Here is an 18,671-nt window from a genome sequence, read left to right as displayed (position 1 = left end):
TAAGCCTACATCTTAGCAGCAGCCTCAACAGCAAGAATGCCAGCAAAGTCCTAAAGTGACTTCATTGGCTCAGTCTGAAGCCAGAGGCCTGGGGTACTTGGATTGGTCAGGTCTACAACCTGTACCCACCCCTTTAAGGCGAAAGAATTGGCCCAGGGACTAAGTGGCTGTTTCCAGAAGGGGAGAGAAAGAAGACGTAAACACCAGCTGTCCCCAAGTTATTTCATTGTTTTTCACATTTTTCTTAAGGCCAGTTATTCACACCCTCCTCCCAGCTAGGCATCAGGTTATAACACAGCTTAAAAGCAGGATGATGATGAACCCTGCTGGTCAGGGTGAAAGGAAGTGGGTAGGAGCCACACTCTTCTCTGATAGAACCTAGTGGCAGACTGGATGGCAGGGGCTGGAGGCTGGGACTTCATTTGGAAAACCTGGGGGAAATGGAGCCAGACTGGGTGGGGACACTGGCCACCTTCTTCACCTTCCTGGCTCAAAGTACAGGGAGTGAGAATGGAGACGAGGTTTTTGTTGTTTGGGTTTTTAAGTAATCTACACCTCAAACTCACAACCCCTAGATCAACAGCCACATGCTCCTCCATCTGAGCCAGCCAGGCGCCCCAAGTGGGGACCAGTTTTGGCGAAGTGATTAAAACAACTCCTTTATTGAGGCTTAAAAAATAAACTCCTGCAAACAACTTAAACTAACGAGAATTAGGATCCCAATAACTTGTGTCCGTGGGGGCTGCAAAGTCTTTGAAGAAAGCTGTTTCTGCTTTGCAGGCAAAGATTGGAATGGGGGCAGGGGGGTGCAAGTGCCATATCTGCCTTCTACAAGTGGAAAGCCTCTTGGAACGGGAGGAGTTCAGTTACTCTCTCCATCACTGCTGATGATGCCACGCATATGTGACCAATCCGGGGGTGGGACACGGGGCTGCTCATCATCTGAGCCCAAAGTCCGGCGGTATAGCTCCCCTGGGGGGTCAGCTTCTCCTGACGGGTTCCAAGCTGTACGTCTGCGTGGCCGGCCTGGGTTGGAGGGCAGGAAAAGCGGGAGATCAGTTGTCTGAGAAAATCTAAGCCCCATCTCTTGGGGAGTGGGAGGAAATCCTCACCTGAACCGCTGATGATGTTGGTAATGTCCAAGGAGGCCACCTCAGCTGCCTCCTCCCGCCGCTCTTTCAGGGCCCGGCACTTCTCTAAGGAAGGGTTACCTGGGGCAAAAGACATTGGTGATCCTCTTTTCCCCAGCAGCCCAGGCCCTCTCCTGCAGCCCCCAGGGCACACCTGGCCTCACCCTTCATGCCCAGGGCTTCCAGCTCTGCCCGGAGGACACTGACACGCTCCTTGTGTGAGCGGCAGGGGCCCAACAACTTCTTGTAGTTGCGATAGGCACCACAGGCCCGAATGTAGCGCTTTAGCCTCGTCACAGCTGGGTGGTCCTCACCACGGCGACCAGAGCCAGCCTGGCAAGGAGAGATGGCAGCTGCAGGCCAAACCTTCAGGGTCTGAGTCAGGGTCTCCCTCTTCCCTGAAGGTGGCCTCCCACACTATCTTTACCCTCACCTTCCTGCCTTTGGGTTCCGGACTGCCATCTGTGGAAGAGGAGGAGCTTCGGGTCCTGCCCTTTCTGGAGCTCTTCTTGGAAGACTGATTCTCCGTCTCCCGCTTAGGGCTATCCCCTGCCTCACTGTCACTCACCTCCCTCTCCGAGTCACTCGCCTCACCGATACTGCCCACTTCTACTGTCTTTCCAGGGCCTTCAGTAGTTGGTTTCACCTTTCTCCAGCTGTCTTCCTCATCCTCGCTGCTTCCACTCTGCCTTTTCCCACCCTTCCGTGGGGTCCTATCCTTTCTCTTTCTCTGCACTAGGGACTCTTCATCTCCCCCGCTGTTATCTCCACTACTTGTCTCTGCTTTTTCCTTTTCTTCCTCTCTGTCCCTTGAGTCTCCCAGCAGTCTTGCTGCCCTGCTTTTCTGCTTACAGCTCCTCTCCTCCCACGCTGACTTATTCCCTCCATTGCTCCCGGCTCCAGCTTTCCAATGCTCCTCTTCCTCTCTGTTGTCTTTCTTCTTGGCTAGGGTGTCCTCCTCCTCACTATCCTTTTCACTTTCCTGGTGGCTTTTAGTACCTTTCTTTCCCTCTGCCTTTCTTGTCCTCTGGGTAGGTTCCTTCTCACTGTCCTCACTCTCCTCCCTTGCCTGCTTCCTACTGGCTGAAGTTTTGCTTGGTGCCTGCTTATTCTTTGTCACTGGTTTCTTCCTAATCCTGCCTTTAGATTCCTCCTCCTCCTCTTCCTCGCTCTGTTCCTTGGAGACCTTACTTGTTCTGGCAGAGCCCTCTTCCTCCTCACTGCTCTCCTTCTCCACCTCTAATCCAGTCTTTGCAGTCAGGCCCCTCTGCTGTTCTTCTTTATCACTACTCTCCTCAACTGCTTTCTTTGAAGCTGGCTTTGGACTCTCCTCAGTTGGACTGACTTCTGCTGCCACCATCTCATTCTCTGCTGTGGGGCCAAAGCAGTCTGGACTGGAGGCTGCAGAACTGGGCTCTGGAATGTGGAAAGAGAAGAAGGTTGGGATGGGTTCCTCCTGTCCCTTCTCCCTCCACTTGGGATTGGTTGCCTCTGACAGATGGAGAGGGGCAACAGGAAACAGCTACCAATCATTCAAACCCCTGTGACCGATTCCTGACTCACTGGCCTCCTGCCGATCTCTAATGCCTTGGTATAATACATACACGGTAAATGCTTTTTGAATGAACCAATTATGCAGAAGGCACTAACCTGACTCCGAATTGAAACGGAACCTTTTCCTCTGGGGGCCACTGCTCGTGGTGGGAGGTCTCTTTGCCTTCTTGGCAAGATCTACCTTCTCTTCCCTGGCACCTGCTTCATCCACCTGTGCATGCGCGAGAGGGCAAAACGTGTATCAAAGTGTCGTTCCCTAGCCCCTCCCAGATCCCCTCCTCCTCGGCAACAAACCCCGCCTCCCGTGGCCCAGACTCCGTGCACACCTGCACCTTCAGCAGCTCCTTTTCCACTAGCCGCTTCAACGCCTGCTTCTCGTCGGGTTCCAGGTGGTCGCGGCCCGCGTGAGCCAAGAACCTCCGCCGCACGATGGAGTGCGTGAGCGTGCTGCGGAGACAGGTGTCAAAACGGAGTCCCCGTCCCGCCCCTGCCCTTTCCAACCCCAACTCTAGCCTCTAGTGCACCTGAGGTCCGGGCGGCCTCGGAAAAAGCTACAGATGAACTCCTGCATCTCGTTCTCCCGCGCCATTTTGCTCCACCTGGAATTGGTGGCTCCCGCCTTTTTTTCTTCTCGGCCTCCGTCACCGCGTTTGACAGGAGCTTGCGCACTCCTACGGTCGTGGCGCCGTGAGGAGAGGGACCGTTGGGGGGTCGGTGGCTGGTCGCTTGGACCGAGAACCTTGCCAGACAAAACTTGCTTGCCCCAGGTAATTGGAGAGTCTCGCGGCTCCTTCCTTTTCTTAGAATCAATCGTTTTTTAAAGTTCTCATTAGAAACCGACTTGTCGCCTGTAGCCTTTGGGTGTAACGTAATCAACCCGCGACACTGCTTCCGTCCGTGGTCACGGGCACTAAGTTAGGCCGCTGCGATTTCGAAAGACAGATGAAAAAGGATATCCTCGCCTGAAGACTAGGAGTCCCTGGGGGAAAGTCTTGTGGCTTGCGATTTGCTAAGCACAACCAGAATCGGCAAAGGTGCCTCCGGCGTCCGCCATCTTTATGACATCATCGCGTCGATGCGACACCATCTTCAGCGCAGCCCCTGGAAGCAACGTTCTTTTTCCGGTGTTCCTAGCAGGGCAGCCCCTGTGGTTAAGATCCTTGGGCGCGGGGTACGCCGGGAGTTGTAGTCCCGGCGGACACAGCCTTACGGAGTCTCCGGAAGTGGAGGCGTGAGAGGCCGGGCTGTGCAGGCTCCGGGTAGCGGGACGCCCGACTCCTGCGGGGCACTGCTCCCGGAGCAGGTCATGAACGGGCCGGCGGACGGCGAAGTGGACTACAAGAAAAAATACCGGAACCTGAAGCGGAAGCTCAAGTTCCTCATCTACGTGAGTGCTGGGGTGGGAGGTTGTGGGGGTTGAGGCCTGGCGCTTGTAGAACCTCAGTTTACCCACGTGTAAAGGGAGCGGAGTGAGCTGTCGCCGGGTTCCCGGCCCCTTTACGGATGGCTGTTGGCTCAGCGTCCACCTTGCCTGTGACACAGGAACACGAGTGCTTCCAGGAGGAGCTGAGGAAGGCGCAGAGGAAGTTGCTGAAGGTGTCCCGGGATAAGAGGTGGGACACGGTGGGGGTGGGGGTGGGGAGGCGGGAGGGCTGCATTCCTGCGGGTGTTGTGGCTCCTGTGGATCTGCATTCGGATCCCATCCTTGGAAGTGGGCCACGAATGCATGGCGCCTGGCTCGGGGCTGATATGGGGATCCAGCGGGCCAGCTAGAAGGGACAGGGTACAGGAGAACATTGCTGAGATGGGAATAAACACTCTTGTTCTCCCTGCCTCTTACCCTAGTTTCCTCCTAGACCGACTTCTGCAGTACGAGAACGTGGATGAAGATTCCTCTGGTGAGCAAGGTCATGAAAAATTGGTGGAGGATGTGGCTCCTAGCAGTTCAGCAAGCTTCCTGGGCCCTTCCTTATAGGCTTCGGAGGCTCATAACATCTCCAGTGGTTCTTAAATCTATTGCTTGTTCTTCACCTCTACCATTCTTTCCCTCAAGCATTTATTGCTTTGCACAGAGGATACAGTGGAATATTCATTCTGGCTGGGAGTAACAGGAAAGCAGAGAAACTAGGAGTTTAGATTTGAAAGGAAAATCAGGGTTGTATGGTGGTGATTGGAGTAGAACAGGAGTTGATAAACTTTTTCTGTAAATGGCCAGGTAAAAAATATTTCAGGCTTTGCAGAACTGTTGCAACTGCCCAGTTCTGCTGTCGTAGTGCAAAAGTAGCCACAGGTGATACGTTAAGTAAACAAGCATGGATGTGTTTCAATAAAACTTTATTTATGGATACTGAAATGTGAATTTCCTGAAATTTTCACATGTCATATGTAGTATTTTTTCTTTGAGTCTACCCCCACCCCAAACCCTTTAAAAACGTAAAACCCATTCTTAGTTTGCAGACCATGCAAAAGCAGATAAAGGCAGCATCAATAGAGTGCTCAAGAAAAGCCTTTCTCAGGAAGTAGTGTTTGAGCTGGGATCTAAATAAGAAGCAGAAACCAGTCTTGTGAAGATACAAGTGAAAGATTACTAGGCAGGGGGAATGACAGAGGCAAATGCCCTGAGGTAAAAATGGGTCAGGTTGCCTGAAGGGCAGAAGGGCTGAAGCATGTAAAGCATGTTTCCAAACTGTGTTTTGAGCCCTGCTTATTATGTCAGACCAAGTCCCCGAATACATACATACTTACAAGACAATTTAATGAAACAATGTTAAGTCATACATAATTAGTTCTGATGGTTTTTAGACCGCTTTTTCCTTTTTTTTTAAATTTATAATGTTGGTTGCAAACCAATACATTGACTTCATGCCCCACCAATGGATCAAGACCCACAGTTTGAAAAAGTGCTAAGATAGACTTTGGTGGTCCTGTTCCAGCGTGGGTTCCTTATAACCCATGGCGCATACAAATCTCTCTCTGTGGTGCCTTTAAACACTGATGTGGAGTCAGGGTCAGCAGCCAGCAGCCAGCCAGGATACCTGTTTTTGTAAATAATGTTTTATTGGAACACACAATGGCCATTAGTCTATGTACGATAGGGATGGTAGATGATGGATGAAGTCAGAGAAATAGGCAGGAGCCAGCTTATGTAGGTTGAGACCAATCATTTGGCTCATACTCTTGTTTTTCATTGCCTGCCTATTCCTTCCCTGAGGTCTTCCAGGTATCTTCCTGCTGGAGGGGGTCTTTAGGACAGGAGCCATGAGAAAAACAGCATGTTCATGATCAGAGTGGGATAAATCTGAAGAGTGAGAGAGAGCCAGGGACGGAAGCCACCACTTGTATCCTGGAAAAGCCCACAGTCTGGTCAGGGAGACACCCACACATGACACATCTTAGCGCAGTGTGAGGAGAGCCCTGACAAGTGAGAGTTGAGTTTTAGGGAAAGCTAGCAAGTAACTGAGCCTGAGGGATTATGGAAGACTTCTCAGAATCGTGGTGGTTAATTTGCTTCTTAAAGGATCTGAGCAGAGAAATGGGGTGGCATTTACCCCAGGTACTAGTTATTTGTTAAATGAACAATGGGCCTTCTTGGTAGAAATGCATAACTGGGAGTTCACTGTCTTTTTAGAGGAAATAGTTGGGCATGATGTGAAGGAAGAGTACAGTTTGGTTGGAAGACCAGAAAGGTAGGTTGAGGCCAGATTAAGAAGCACTCCACATACTTGCAGGCTGTAGAGGATGTCACCAGGAAGGCTGTGATTAGCTTTACATTTAGATCATTCTGGAGTTGGAGTAGACCGTGGATGGCAGGAGAAGTGAGATTGCTGAGCTGGTGATTTTGATGTGGTGATGACCTGACCTGGTGGTAGTTGGAACGAGGATAAAGATAGGAGAGAGATGAAGGTAGATGAACAGGACTCGGGATGTGGGAAGTGCAACAGAGGCAGTAGCTGAAGGTTGCTTAGGAGACGGTCAAGGAGTCAGAGATGTGGGTTTAAGTCCCAGCTCCTCACCTTACTCTCTGGGCCTCAATGAACTCATCAGGAAAGAGAACGTGATGCCCTCACCTTCCTCCTTGGCTAGTTATGAACACAGGAGCGGTGGTGAACCAGAGCACTCCTGCAGAGCCTGGCACAAAGTTAAGTGCTTGACAGACATGTTACGATGGAGGAGTCCAGGCAGGAAGTCAGTTGAAAAGGATGTTTTATGAAGCTGGTGAAGCTGTGAGCCTCCCCCAGAATAGCACATATGTGCCAACTAGGGAGTCAGAGTCCCCGGGGCCCTTCTGTAGAGTTGAGACTCTACTTCTCTGAGGTAAGGTAGAGCCCCCCACCCTCCCTCTGACCAGCCCTCCCGTCTCACAGACTCAGATGCCACTGCATCTTCAGATAACAGCGAGACAGAGGGAACACCCAAGCTGTCGGACACGCCAGCCCCCAAGAGGTGAGAAGAAGCCAACCTTCTTCTCTAGGGGTGGAGTGGGAGTGGACACCCGGGCGTCTGGCTGCCTCTGACCGTCCCCCTCTCCTATCCTTTCTCCAGGAAGAGAAGCCCTCCGCTGGGGGGTGCCCCCTCCCCCTCCAGTCTCTCCCTGCCTCCTTCAACGGGGTTTCCCCTTCAGGCCTCCACGGCCCCCTCCCCGTACCTGAGCTCGGTGAGTTGCGGTCATGGGTGGGAAGTGGTAACTGAGCCACCTGGGAGTAAGGTGGGCATTGTTGGCCAGATGGGCCTCAGGGGAAGGCCAGCCCAACTCTGGGGACATCTGTCTGGGTGTGGCCAGCAAGCCTCCATTGGAGGGGTGTGAGGTCGGGGCTGCCCACTTCTCTCTGGCTTAGGAATGGGGGACAGGCGCGGCTGAGGAGAGCAGAGCTCAGGACACAGTCCTGCTGCTGTCCCTTCCCCTTCTGTTCTCGGGAGCCACACTCATCACCACCTCTTGTTTTTCCATTCCTCCTCCTGTTTGCGTTTCTTCCCTCTCCCCCACCCCATCTACTCCATTTCCCATCTCCATCCCCCCACTCCTGCCTGCAGCTGGCTTCCCCCCCCTACCCCCCATTCCCTTCTGACTACCTGGCCCTGCAGCTGCCCGAGCCCAGCCCCCTGAGGCCCAAGCGGGAGAAACGGCCCCGCCTGCCCCGGAAACTCAAGGTACCCTGATTGGGGGATGTTAGGGAGGGGCCAGAACGGCAGGAGGACAGCCATGCAAGGGAGGCTCAAGACAGGGGCTGGGGCCTGTCCAGGAAATTCTAAGGATTGATTTGGGGCTGCTGGGGGCCCAGCCTAGGGCTAGGCACTGAGGGGTGGATCAGAGAAGTCCTAGTCCACAGGCTTGATGTGGAGAAAAATGAGGGACAGGACCAACCTTGCTTGGGACGCTCAGAGTGGGGGCCACGCTCCTTGTTCCCAGGTATCCTGTGATGCCAGGCAGCCTTAGAACGGGTGGAGCTATGGGACGTGGACTCCTGTCAAGGCTGCACTAGTTAAAAACCACATGACCTTGAGCAGGTCTCTCTGACCCGCCAGGTCCAGTTCTGCATCTGTAAATGAGCAATCAAACCATGTGTAACAAGTGTTTCTTTAGCACCTACTATGTACCAGGCACTGTTCTAGGAGATGCAGAGAGATGCAATAGTGAACAAAACACAAAAATCCCCACCTTCACAGAGCTCCCATTCTAGCAAGAGAGTGGAAAATACACAAGATAAGTAGGTGTCAATGCCTAGAAATGGGGCCAGTTAGAGAGATGGGAAGCTCCAGAGTAGATGGGGGCTGGTACTTATGGGTGGATCTAGGATCTAGGATGTTATTTGGTCAGAGGCTTAAAAGAAATGAGAACCAACTACGTGGCTCTCTGAGCAAGTGTTTCGGGGAGAACAAGCAATGCAAAGGCCCTGAGGAAGGTGTGTGTTTGCCTTGTTCAAGGACCAGGAAGGAGGCCAGCGTGGCTAGAGGGAAGGGAGGGGTGGGTGGTGGGGTGAACAGATCAGAGAAATAACCAAGGGACAAGATCATGAAGAGCCTCCCCAGTGTTGTAAAGGCTGCTTGTACCCTGAAAGAAACAGGGAGCCATTGCAAAAGGTTGGGCAGAGGGGAGTCGACTCAGATTTATGGGATTCCCTGCTGTGTGAATAGACTGAGGAGGGCTGGGTCAGGATGGAAGTGGGGAGGCCTCTGAGGAAGGTCCTGCAGTGAAGCAACTAGAACTGCTGAAAAGTAGCTGGCAGATCAGTTTCGAAGATGGGAGCAGTGGGAAGACCAGCAAAGCCAGGGTTTGGGGGCCAAGCAACTGAAAAAGTGTATTAGCCTTTCTCTGAGACAGGGAGGTCTGGGAGGAGCAGCTCTGCAAGGGAAGACGGAGTTTGGACATACTGAGATGCTGTCTGGAAATGCCAGTGAGACAACAGGAGAACGTGAGCCTGGGGCTCGTGGGGTGCACGTTTTGAAATCCTCAGCATGGAGGCGGGTGTGATTGTTGGGGGAGATCGTACATGGAGAAGGAATGAGCCCCAGGAGCAATGAGGACACAGAAAGCACATTGCCCTTCCAACTCTGAGTCAAAGTGGAATTGGGACTAGACAAGACAGCTTTCAAATTGGGTAGATTATAAACACAAGGCACTGGAGCCAAAAGCAAAGTAGGAGGTCACGTTTGTGGTAGTTAGGAGTGTGGGTTCTGGAGCTCAGATCCCAGCTCCCCCTCTTACTCTATATGTGACCTTGGCCCTTGAGCGTGAAAAGTGGGTAGATAATGGGTGATAATGCTAGCCCTGCGCTCTCCTTGGCAGGAGTTTTGCTTTTGGCCTGTAGAGCAGGATGGTATAGAAGGCAAGGGTCAGTGAAACCTGAGCAGATGGGTAGAGGTGTAGCATGAGTGAGGTTTTCTGAGTTGCAGGGTCCTGACATAGAGGTGATGGGGAGCTGAGAAGTGACCATAGAGGAGAGAGAAGATTGGTTGAGAGAGGGCCCCGGATCAGCTGCTATGGTGGAGGGGGTAAATCTAAGAAGGCCTCAAAGAAGAGGTAACATTTGAGGCCAGGAGAAGTGAGATTTGGAAATTGCAGGCTGAGCAAGAGTGGAAGGAACACAAGGATGTCACAGAAGTATTGTTGAGGCTGATGCAGGAGTGAGAAAGGAGGACATCAGAAAAAAACGTCAGGTGAGGTGGGATCACAGAAGGCCTGGGTGCCTGGAGCCAGGATGTCCTGTATAGGGGTAGGAGTAACTGAAATTTCCGGATTAGTCTGAGGAGACAAGGGACAGCCGTGAAGATGGGAACAGGTCAGGTAAGAGCCTGGGCCCCAGTCAGACAGAGTGGGTTTGAGTCCTGGCTCTTCCACGAGCTCCCCATGTGACCTTGGGCAAGTCATTTCACCCTCTGAGCCCTGGCTTGCTTTTTCGTTCAGGGTGGGGGGTGGGGCTCACTGTAGGATAACATGAGTCAAGAGAGAGGAAACACATAGCCCAGTGCCTGGTCCCTAGTAAGCTGTGTATAAACAGGAGCTGCTCTCAGTCCCAGAGGCCACTGAGGAAGACTGTGCAGAGGTGGGACGTAGGGACTAGGATGGGATGGAAAGGTGGCAGCCAGAGGAGGGGGAGGCTGTCCTCACGATGCTGGGCCTCCTGTCTGTCACCAGTCCTGGGCAACTCCTGTACCCTGAACCCTTGACCAGGAGAGACAAGCCCACTCTGACACCCCCTCCCAGGACAACAGCAGGCCTGGGAGCTCCTGAAGAGGCAGAAATCAGCCATGAGGGCCGATGGAGTGAAAGCAATCCCAGGGCCACTGTAAAGGCACACAAGCGCTCCTGCCACCCCCACCTGGGGCCAGATGGGACACTGCTCTGGGGGGGCCGGGGAGGGCACCCGTGGGCCTGTGCCTAGAAAGTCTCCATTTGCAAGTCTCAGGTTCCACCTCTGACCACCCCCACCCCGCCTCAGGGCAGTCAGAATGGTCAGAGATCAGGAATGGACATCACCCAGCACATAGCAGGTGCTCACAGTTGTGCCCACAGAGCTCTCTGTGGGGAGAACTCCTGGCAGGGGGCAGGGGCCAGATGCTTGGGCAGGACAGAGGACACTCCCCAGCCTCAGAGGACACAGCAGGACATTTGGTAAATAGAAAAGGACACTTGAGATGGAGGGACTGGCCTATTCTCAGGCACTCCTTACCGCCTGTCCCTTGAGTAGAGGAATGACGTGCTCAGGTTTGTGTTTTAGAGAGCTCACTCTGGCTGCAGTGTGGAGGAGGAACTGGCTCTGGGAGAGGCTGAAGGCAGGGAGTCCAGTTAGGAGGCTGGTACCGTGGTAGCCCAGGTGAGCTGAGAGGAGGGCCTGGCCCAGGCCAGTGGCTGCGGGGATCCCAAAGAGGGGCCCGTCCAAGGTTTAAGAGGTAGTAGCCTCACACGGCGGGGGGCGAAGACCTAGGACCCCCTCCACCTAACCAGTGAGTCCCAAAGTAGGAGGGAGATGAGGCCAGTGCTGCCAAATGGGGTCTGAGGTGCCCAGGGGCGGGCCGGCAGGCGCTGCAGGCTGCCTCTGACTGGCTCTAAGTGCTATCACAGGGGCAGCCAAGGTGCATCCCTGGAGAGGGCAGGGCCTGGCCTTCTCCTGGTTCCCATAAGACTCCCACCACCACCACCACCACCACCACCACCACCACCACCCTCATCACTGCCTCCATCACTACCCCTCACCTGCAGGCACTTGCTGGGTTGAGACTCCAGGGGCTAAGGTGAGGCAGGCCCCCCCAATTCCAGCACTGGCTGGCTCAGCTGTGTCCACTCCCCCGGCATGAGCCTTTGCCCCCTCCTTGCCCCCAGAACTGCCTGCAGAGGCCCCACCAGCCTTCTGGAGGTCCAGTGCCTCCCTGACAAGCCCTCCCTGTGTTTCTTCCCCCTGCTGCAGATGGCGGTGGGACCCCCCGACTGCCCTGTGGGAGGGCCGCTGACCTTCCCGGGCCGGGGTTCCGGGGCTGGGGTGGGGGCAGCCCTGGCCCCACTGCCTCCACCCAAGATGCCCCCGCCAACCATCCTGAGCGCCGTCCCTCGGCAGATGTTCAGCGACGCGGGCAGCGGGGACGATGCCCTGGATGGGGACGATGACCTGGTGATCGACATCCCGGAGTGACCCGCCCCCCTGTGGCTGAGCCCCTGCCCCTCGCCCGATACCAGCACACACAAGCCCCCCAGCTTCCGCAGAGACGTTTATTGACGCCCAGTTGCCATGCCGCGGCCACTGACACAATCAGAAAAGGCGTAAACATGCACGAATGTCCCCTGGAAGGTGGGTCCCCACTGGGGAGGGGGGCCCTCCCATCTGGGCCCCATCCAGGGGACAGTTAGTTAAATGAGTGGCCAGGAGCATCTGCCGCCTCTCAGAGAGGCGGAGACCGCATAGTGGTCCCCCCATTCAAAAGGGCAGCTGTACAGGGCTAGGTTGGTTGGTTTTTAACGAAGATTCTGTATTAAAGGAGTGGCTCTTTTTTTTGTTTTTGTTTTTTTTGTCCTTCTCTCTTTTGGAAACATTCTCCTCCTCCGAACCCCTCCTAATCCGACCTCCTCCCTGTGGGCTGAGGGGGACGGGGCAGCCTGGAGAGGCAGGAGAGGAGCCAGCAGCCCCCTGCGGGCGTGCACAGGATGGGTGTTTGCATATTTGCATGGTAGCAGTCAGGCAGGAGGAAGTTTGCATATGTGAATATAGATCTCCACGGTCCCTCACGAGAAGACAGACCCACGGTTACGCGGACTCTCACAAAATAAGACAGGTAGTGGGGGCGGGGCATCTACCCCGTGTAAACGTGCAACACACTCGTGCGAAGGTTGGGTACTGGACCCGGCCCGAGGGGCCTGTGCAGGGCAGGTGCGGTCCCACTCAGGCTGAGGGCAGGGCCCCAGCCGCTGGGGGCAGCTCGCTGGTCAGGGTGTGCCAGCGTTCCAGGGCTGCGTCCGGCTGCTGCAGACAGTCGCTCCAGTGCTTCCGGGCCTCGCCCCGGGCCCCAGGCCCCAGGGACACGCCACCTGGGAAGGAGGAAGGGGTGGGCAAAATCGGGGCCCATCTCACTGCCAATATGCCCACCCCTCCAACCCCCTCCAACAACACCACCCACCCCCCATCCATCAGCACCACCCAGCAGGCAGGCTCCTCCCTCACCGATGAAGTCATTGGATTTTCCAATGTCATAGTCCCAGACTGTGACTTCCAGAGTCTTGGTGGCCAGAACAGAGAGCTCCATCTCATAGAAGAAGTCCTGAGGTGGAACAGCCATAGCTTCCATGAGGCCCTGCCCCCAGCACCCCTCAATTTCTGGGCCCTGCCTTGCTTACCTCATTAAATTCCGGATTGAGAGTCTTCTTCTTCACACACGTTTTGTGCTTGGATTTCTTATCCACATCAGGCCTCAAGTACCTGCGGGGGGGCGGGGTAGTGGAGTGGGGCAGTTAGGGACAGATCAGGCCCCAGAGGAAGATGGTGCAGAGGTCAGGCTGGGGGGAGGGGGAGGAAAGAGGGAGGATGGGCTCACGTCTTGACGTAGGGGTCGGAGTAGCCATTGACATCCATGGCAGCCAGGTGGGCACAGCGCACAATGCCCACCAGCAGCCCCCGGCGCCGAGAGCTGTAGCTGAGACTCAGTAGGATGCGCCCACGCTCTTCCAGCAGCCCAGGGCCCTGCTCGGCTTGCTCCAGCTGTGGGGCAGACTTAGGGGTCAGCCTGCATCCTTGCCACCTCCCACCCAGATGTGGTCCCTCTGAGGTACCTCACCTCCTTCAGGTAACAGGAGATGCCCCTCAGGGCCGCTGACATGGAGGATGGTGAAGCCAACTGAGGAGGTGAAGAGAAGATTCTGGAAACCTGGTCTCCCTGGGGCTGCCCCCCCACCCCACCTGCAGCACCCCACCGGCCTCACACAGACCGGGACCTGGCGCTCAAGGCAAATGTTAAAATGTTTCTTCTGTGAAGGCTTGAGGCGGCGGAGGGGTACTCGGATCTCCCCGATGAATTCATTGTGGCTCAGCTTATCCTCATCACAGACGGAGATCCTGGCGGGGAATTATAGGGTCAGGGCCCCCTGGCATGCCTGAGCCTGCTCCCCTGTGGGAGAAAGGTCCTCCAACTGAACTCAGCACCTGAAGCCTATCCTAGCTCTGCCCCAAACACTCTACGCCTCACCTGTCTCACGGGCTGTGTGGTGGGCACCGGGCCTGGAGCTGAGGAGGAGTGAGAAGGACGCTGTGATTTGCCCTGTTCCCCTGGCCCTCCCTCTCCAGCTGTCCAGGCCATCCCGGGTCCGTCAGGACCTGCACTGCTCCTTCAGGAGGCCCTCACAAAGCCCGAGCACCAGCACCCTCTGGAGCCTCCATTCAGAGCCTGGGAATTGGAGCCAACTGAACAACGTGCCCAGAGCACACGTTGGTGGGTGTGGGTCAGATTGTGTGAGCAAGGGCTAGAAGCACCTTGAGGAGCCTTGGCCAGTCACACTAGGACCCCACACCTCTGGGACTCCTGGCCTTGTCTGCATGCAGCAGGGAACCAGTCTGGGAGAGACCCAGGAGCCCAGCGAGTAAGAAATGATTTTTAGTTCTCTTCATCCCTTCTTGCAGCTCCTGGTGCTTCCGTTGTGACACTCAAGCTATGTCACAGGGGAGAATTTATCTTCCACTTCTGGCACCTACTAGCTTCCTGTGTGACCTTGGCCAAGTCATCTCCCTATGCCTCAATTCCCATCCATAAAATGGAGATAGGAGTACCCACCTCCATCAACTGCCAGGATCAAGAGAAATAGATGTAAAGAGGCAGAGCCCAGCGCTGGGCACCCGTGAGTGCTCAGCTACTCAGGCCTAATGCTCTCACATCAGAAAGGTGGGCCAGACTTTCTGCCTCACTACCAGCACGGTGACCTCCAAAACAACCCTGACCATGCCCCTGTCCCCATGCGAGCCCTCCCCCACTTTCCCCATCGCCAAGAATACAGATAAAGCCCTGGGTTATGGTGCCCTTCACTCCAGTCTCTGGTCTCCAGTCGGGGACTACAGCCCCCACAGCTCCACCTCCTGGGATGATGGAGCACGTTTCCTTCACTCCTTAGCACTGGATGTTAGGGGGGCACAGGCAACAGAAGGGGCAGACATGTCGGGGCTCTGAGGAGGGCTCTCAGAGACCAGGGAAAGCTTCCAAGAGGAGGCACAGCCTCAAGTATTGAATGAATGGTATTTAGGCTGGCCAAGAGAGGGGGGCACTTTCCGTGTAAGAAATATAACAGGCAAAGGTCAGGCTGATTGAACCTGGTCAGCCTGAAGAAGTCAGTCTGAAGAAGTCCGTCCTCTGCTGGAGCAGCAGTAGGAGGAAATGTTTGGGGGGCAGGAATGCCAGGGAAACATTTTGGCTTCCTGCCAAAGGGAATGGGGAGCCAGTGATTATTCTTGAGCATCTGAGAAGGGCTTAATGAGAAGCAGATCAACCAACCAAAGAAGGTGCCAAAAAGAGCTCTCAGAGGAGGTACTGACTGGAATCCTCAGGAACAGGGAGAATGGAGCCCTCACCTGAGCACCTTGTGGGTGATATCATCATCCGTGATCCCACTGTATGTCAGGTCCTCATTCCAGACAGGATTCAGTGTGTTCCTCTGAGTCTTAGTTTTTAGCTTATTGGCCTGAGGTGTGGGGACGAAGATTCTCAATATATGTCCCCCAGACATACAGAGCCTGAGGGCAGGGGAAGGGTGGGGACAGACCCACCAGCTGGGTCAGAGGCTATTACCTTGCAGGCTCCAGGCAGCAGGTGCAGCTTGACGTAGGGGTCAGCAAGGCCATTGAAATCCATGGGCTTGAGGCCCTGCAGAGGACAGAAGGAAAGAGGGCTGCAAGCTCCCAGCCCTGCTGCCTGCCTCCCTCCCTCCCTCTGCAGAGTGGATCCTTGGGGTGTGGAGAGTCAAGAAGAGGGGTGCTGGGGGACAAGGGTCGGGGGAAGGAGGACAGGTCCAAACCGGACACCTGGAACCCGCCCCCAGGGTGGGAGGCACACAGGGCCAGAGCTGGGGAGGCAGGGAGTGCCCACCTTGGCCCTGAGAATACTACAGTGCAGAGTGCAGGAGGCCTGGTCGTAGAGAAGGTCGAACTCCAGCATGCCCAGGGCGGCTGGCAAAGAGGGAAGAGGTAGCGTGAGTCCTGAGTTGATGTGTAAGGCAGGCGTGTGAGAGACCACCGGGCAGGCGGGCTGTGGAGCCTGTGGTGCTGGCGGGTGAAGGTGTGTGCCTGTCGGCAGCGGCTGTCAGCCTGCGAGCCTGTGCGCGAGCCTGTGCGCGAGTGTCTGGGTCCCTGGCTGGGCCGCAACTGGGGCTGTGTGGGTGGCTGAGTGTCTCAGCAGAAATATTGAATATTGAGCCTTTCTGAAACTGTAATCTCCGCCCCGACTGCAGCTGAGGCGGCAGTGCCCGCCTCCCCCAACACGCGTCCCACAGAGCCCCGGGCCCCAAAGCCCCCATTCAGCCCCGGGGCCCTCCATCCAAGCCCCCAGACTCACTGGTATCATCCGAGTCGTAACTGTCCACCTCAGCTCCGTCCTCGGGTGTGGTGGCCCCAAGGAGGGCTGCAGGCGGGGCCAGGGCCAGGGGCGCCAGCCGAGCAGGGGCCTCCCTGAGATCTCTGCCCCCGCCTTCTGGTCCCAGTGCCCGGCGGGGGAAGTAGTCAGAGATCTGCCGGATGGGCCGGATGGGCCCGGGGCACACGTTGATGGCCATGTGCTCCTGGATGTTGATGGTCATGCGGTCGCCCCTGCGGCCCCTCATGCAGCACCCCTGGCTGCGAAAAGGACGAGAGGGAGGTCCCAGAGAGTGTGAGCCCCAGGTGGATTCTTCATACCTGCCGGCTGCTGGCAGACGGCCAGGCGGCCACCTCCCCAGCTGGTGGGGCCCTCCCGGGCTTCCCTGCCCAGGTGTCAAGGGAGAAGGTGGCCTGTACCAGCCCGCAGGCAGACAGGAAGCCTGGGCCCCCCAGACCCCTGCTTTGCTCCCCCCCCCTCGCCGGGCTGCCAGCCCACTCCCCCAGGCAGGTCCTAGCTCCACCTCAGCCGTGCCCACATACCTTTGGATGGTCCCGGTGTCATCTTTCCGGCTCCTGGCCCTCATCCCGGGATGCCCTCCGCCCCTGGGCTCCTGCCTCCCTCGGAAGCAGCCCCACAGGCACTGTCCATCCCTCTGCACCAGGCGCTTGTCTGGCCCAGGGGGCACGCACCCCTCTACGCTTTCCCTGCCCACTGTCCTTCATGCAGCCGCGGGATCTGCCCGCCTGCCTGACTGGCCCCCCCGCCCTGCAGCCCAACGCGGGGACCCCTGCCTCAGATGCCTCCTCCTGAGACCGGCAATTCAAGACGAGCCAGAAATTGCAGCCTCCAGGGAGCTAAACACCCCGTGGGCACACAGGCTAACACGCACGCTCGCCCTCACCCTCACGCCCCCGGCGGCCCAGCCCTCTGCACCTGTGTCTCTGCCTCCAACAGGTGCCCAAGCACTGGGGGGACGGCGGGGACGGGCTGGGCGGTGGCGGCCGGCGATTCCCGGGGCGGCCAGCGAGAAGAGCGCGGAGTCCGGCGGTGAGAGCCGAGAGGGAGGGAGGGTGAGCAGGAGAAAGTGCGGGGAGGAGGGGGTGAGCGAGGTGGAGGCGAGGATGCAGCCGGCGCAGGCGGCGGGGGGCGGGGAGGGGCGGCCGGAGGCTGGGGAGGGGGCGGGACTCTCCCGCCCGCGCCCGCCGGGCACACTTAGGGGCGCACGCGAGTGCGCACACACACACGCACACACACACGGGCACTCCCGCGCACACGCCTGCGCCCACGTGCGCACGCTCGCACACATGCACTAACCCACCCCGGAGAACTTCGCGTGCACACACTCGCGGACACACGGGCTCCCTGCGCCACCGAGAAGCAGCGGCGAGAACTGCCCGGTGTTCCCCAACTCCCCGGAGACCCCGGGCCCCCGCCCCTGCCCCTGCCCCTGCCCCGGCACCGAGCCCGCGGCGCCTCCCTCCCCTGCGGGCTCCTCGCTTCCCCCACCCCGGGCCTGCGGGACCCAGACCACCCGCCTGGTTGCCATGGCGACGCTGCGCCTCCTCCCTCCTCCCCGGCCCCCCCCCGCGCCTCCTCACGCCCCTCCCCCACGGACAGCGCCCGGGGGAGGGAATAGGTTGTTGGGCCCTCCCCTCCCCAAATCCGTAGGGGCGGGGCTTAGAGATCCGCAGTCACCCGGGGTGGGCCGGGGGACGGTATCCGATCCGCTCGCGCTCGCTGGCCTGGGACCCTGGGGGGCCCTCTCCCCGCCAAGCCGGGCTGGGGAACCTCACAGTCTGACGGAGGGGACGGGTCCGAGGCTGTGGCTTCCCCCACGCCTCTTCTCTGGGGCTGTTCAGGCCTCTCTCCTGTGGTCCAGCCAGCCCCCAAGGGCCGGGGTCCCCTTCTCGGGGATGGCATCTCCCTTGGGAATCCACCCTTCCTCACCCCACCCTCTGCCATGTCCAATTCCATCCCTCCCGTGAGGCGTCGGGCTTCTTTCCGAGCCTTGCAGTTCGCCATTTCCCACCTGAACCCTGCCATCTGCCTGTCAAACTCCAGCCTCAGATCTTTGCTCTTTGCCCCAAACCCGCCATTCCCCTAAAACAGAGCACCTACAGTGGCCTTCAAGCCCTTAGGTCCAAGACCCTGACTCCTCCCATCCCCATCCCGTCACTCCCACCTCCGTGGCTGTTGGCAGGAAGGTTACCTACAGTCCCTAGAACAGACCTGGATCCCTGAGGCCTCTGGACCTTTGCTCATAGGACCTCCTCTGCCTGAAAGAGCTTCCCTTTCTTCAGGGTCATCCTGGGTCACCTCTTCCTAGGACCTTTCCTGGAGCATCCCCACCCCACCCCCTTGCTTCCAGTGTGCTGCCTGCCTTAGGCTCAGTTCTACCTGCTTACATTTCTGTCTCCCCCACCACCTGGGAGTGTTATGGAGGCTGCCCCA

At 57.0% G+C, this 18,671-nt stretch overlaps 3 protein-coding genes across 9 annotated transcripts; 1 reads left to right on the top strand and 2 right to left on the bottom strand.

Annotated features, from left to right (window-relative positions):
* Positions 1-643: 643 nt before the first annotated feature.
* HIRIP3 (HIRA interacting protein 3) lies at positions 644-3,802 on the bottom strand. Its single transcript, XM_077907237.1, has 7 exons — positions 3,209-3,802; positions 3,011-3,131; positions 2,781-2,895; positions 1,564-2,546; positions 1,295-1,463; positions 1,113-1,211; positions 644-1,026 (listed from the first exon to the last, which is right to left on the bottom strand). Exons 1-7 carry the CDS (start codon positions 3,271-3,273, stop codon positions 863-865), a joined length of 1,716 nt encoding a protein of 571 aa, XP_077763363.1. The 5' UTR covers positions 3,274-3,802; the 3' UTR covers positions 644-862.
* Positions 2,987-12,164, top strand: INO80E (INO80 complex subunit E). 6 transcript variants are annotated; one of them, XM_077907255.1, is made up of 8 exons: positions 2,997-4,071; positions 4,227-4,297; positions 4,530-4,582; positions 7,049-7,127; positions 7,227-7,338; positions 7,716-7,832; positions 10,901-10,996; positions 11,588-11,726. In XM_077907255.1, exons 1-7 carry the CDS (start codon positions 3,991-3,993, stop codon positions 10,970-10,972), a joined length of 585 nt encoding a protein of 194 aa, XP_077763381.1. In that variant the 5' UTR covers positions 2,997-3,990; the 3' UTR covers positions 10,973-10,996; positions 11,588-11,726. The 6 variants fall into 6 exon arrangements, with proteins under 6 accessions (XP_077763377.1, XP_077763379.1, XP_077763378.1 ...); XM_077907251.1 differs by lacking the exon at positions 10,901-10,996 and having other exon boundaries at positions 2,987-4,071; positions 4,146-4,297; positions 11,588-12,164; XM_077907253.1 differs by lacking the exons at positions 10,901-10,996; positions 11,588-11,726 and adding an exon at positions 9,004-10,786 and having other exon boundaries at positions 2,992-4,071.
* Positions 11,873-17,371, bottom strand: DOC2A (double C2 domain alpha). 2 transcript variants are annotated; one of them, XM_077907239.1, is made up of 11 exons: positions 17,154-17,371; positions 16,200-16,477; positions 15,735-15,814; positions 15,438-15,512; positions 15,221-15,330; positions 13,594-13,720; positions 13,443-13,502; positions 13,203-13,366; positions 13,006-13,087; positions 12,833-12,929; positions 11,873-12,699 (listed from the first exon to the last, which is right to left on the bottom strand). In XM_077907239.1, the coding sequence occupies exons 2-11, from the start codon at positions 16,462-16,464 to the stop codon at positions 12,554-12,556; spliced, it is 1,206 nt and encodes a 401-aa protein (XP_077763365.1). In that variant the 5' UTR covers positions 16,465-16,477; positions 17,154-17,371; the 3' UTR covers positions 11,873-12,553. The 2 variants fall into 2 exon arrangements, with proteins under 2 accessions (XP_077763365.1, XP_077763364.1); XM_077907238.1 differs by lacking the exon at positions 17,154-17,371 and adding an exon at positions 16,760-17,091.
* Between the last annotated feature and the right edge of the window lie 1,300 nt (positions 17,372-18,671).

This window comes from Canis aureus, chromosome 8 (genome assembly GCF_053574225.1).
Source record: "Canis aureus isolate CA01 chromosome 8, VMU_Caureus_v.1.0, whole genome shotgun sequence".
Taxonomy (NCBI): Eukaryota; Metazoa; Chordata; class Mammalia; order Carnivora; family Canidae; genus Canis; species Canis aureus.
This window is presented reverse-complemented; position numbering and strand designations above follow the sequence as displayed.

Excerpts from the sequence above, each read along its gene's own strand:
- HIRIP3 (XM_077907237.1), bottom strand. The coding sequence starts at position 3,273 with ATGGCGCGGGAGAACGAGATGCAGGAGTTCATCTGTAGCTTTTTCCGA. Across the intron at positions 3,132-3,208 it reads CGAGGCCGCCCGGACCTCAG|CACGCTCACGCACTCCATCG; the intron begins GTGCACTAGAGG and ends CTGTCTCCGCAG. Across the intron at positions 1,464-1,563 it reads CGGAACCCAAAGGCAGGAAG|GCTGGCTCTGGTCGCCGTGG; the intron begins GTGAGGGTAAAG and ends TCTCCTTGCCAG.
- INO80E (XM_077907250.1), top strand. The coding sequence starts at position 3,991 with ATGAACGGGCCGGCGGACGGCGAAGTGGACTACAAGAAAAAATACCGG. Across the intron at positions 4,583-7,048 it reads CGTGGATGAAGATTCCTCTG|ACTCAGATGCCACTGCATCT; the intron begins GTGAGCAAGGTC and ends CCCGTCTCACAG. Across the intron at positions 7,339-7,715 it reads CCTCCCCGTACCTGAGCTCG|CTGGCTTCCCCCCCCTACCC; the intron begins GTGAGTTGCGGT and ends TCCTGCCTGCAG.
- DOC2A (XM_077907238.1), bottom strand. The coding sequence starts at position 16,803 with ATGAGGGCCAGGAGCCGGAAAGATGACACCGGGACCATCCAAAG. Across the intron at positions 13,503-13,593 it reads GCCTTGAGCGCCAGGTCCCG|TTGGCTTCACCATCCTCCAT; the intron begins GTCTGTGTGAGG and ends TCACCTCCTCAG. Across the intron at positions 12,930-13,005 it reads TCAATCCGGAATTTAATGAG|GACTTCTTCTATGAGATGGA; the intron begins GTAAGCAAGGCA and ends GTTCCACCTCAG.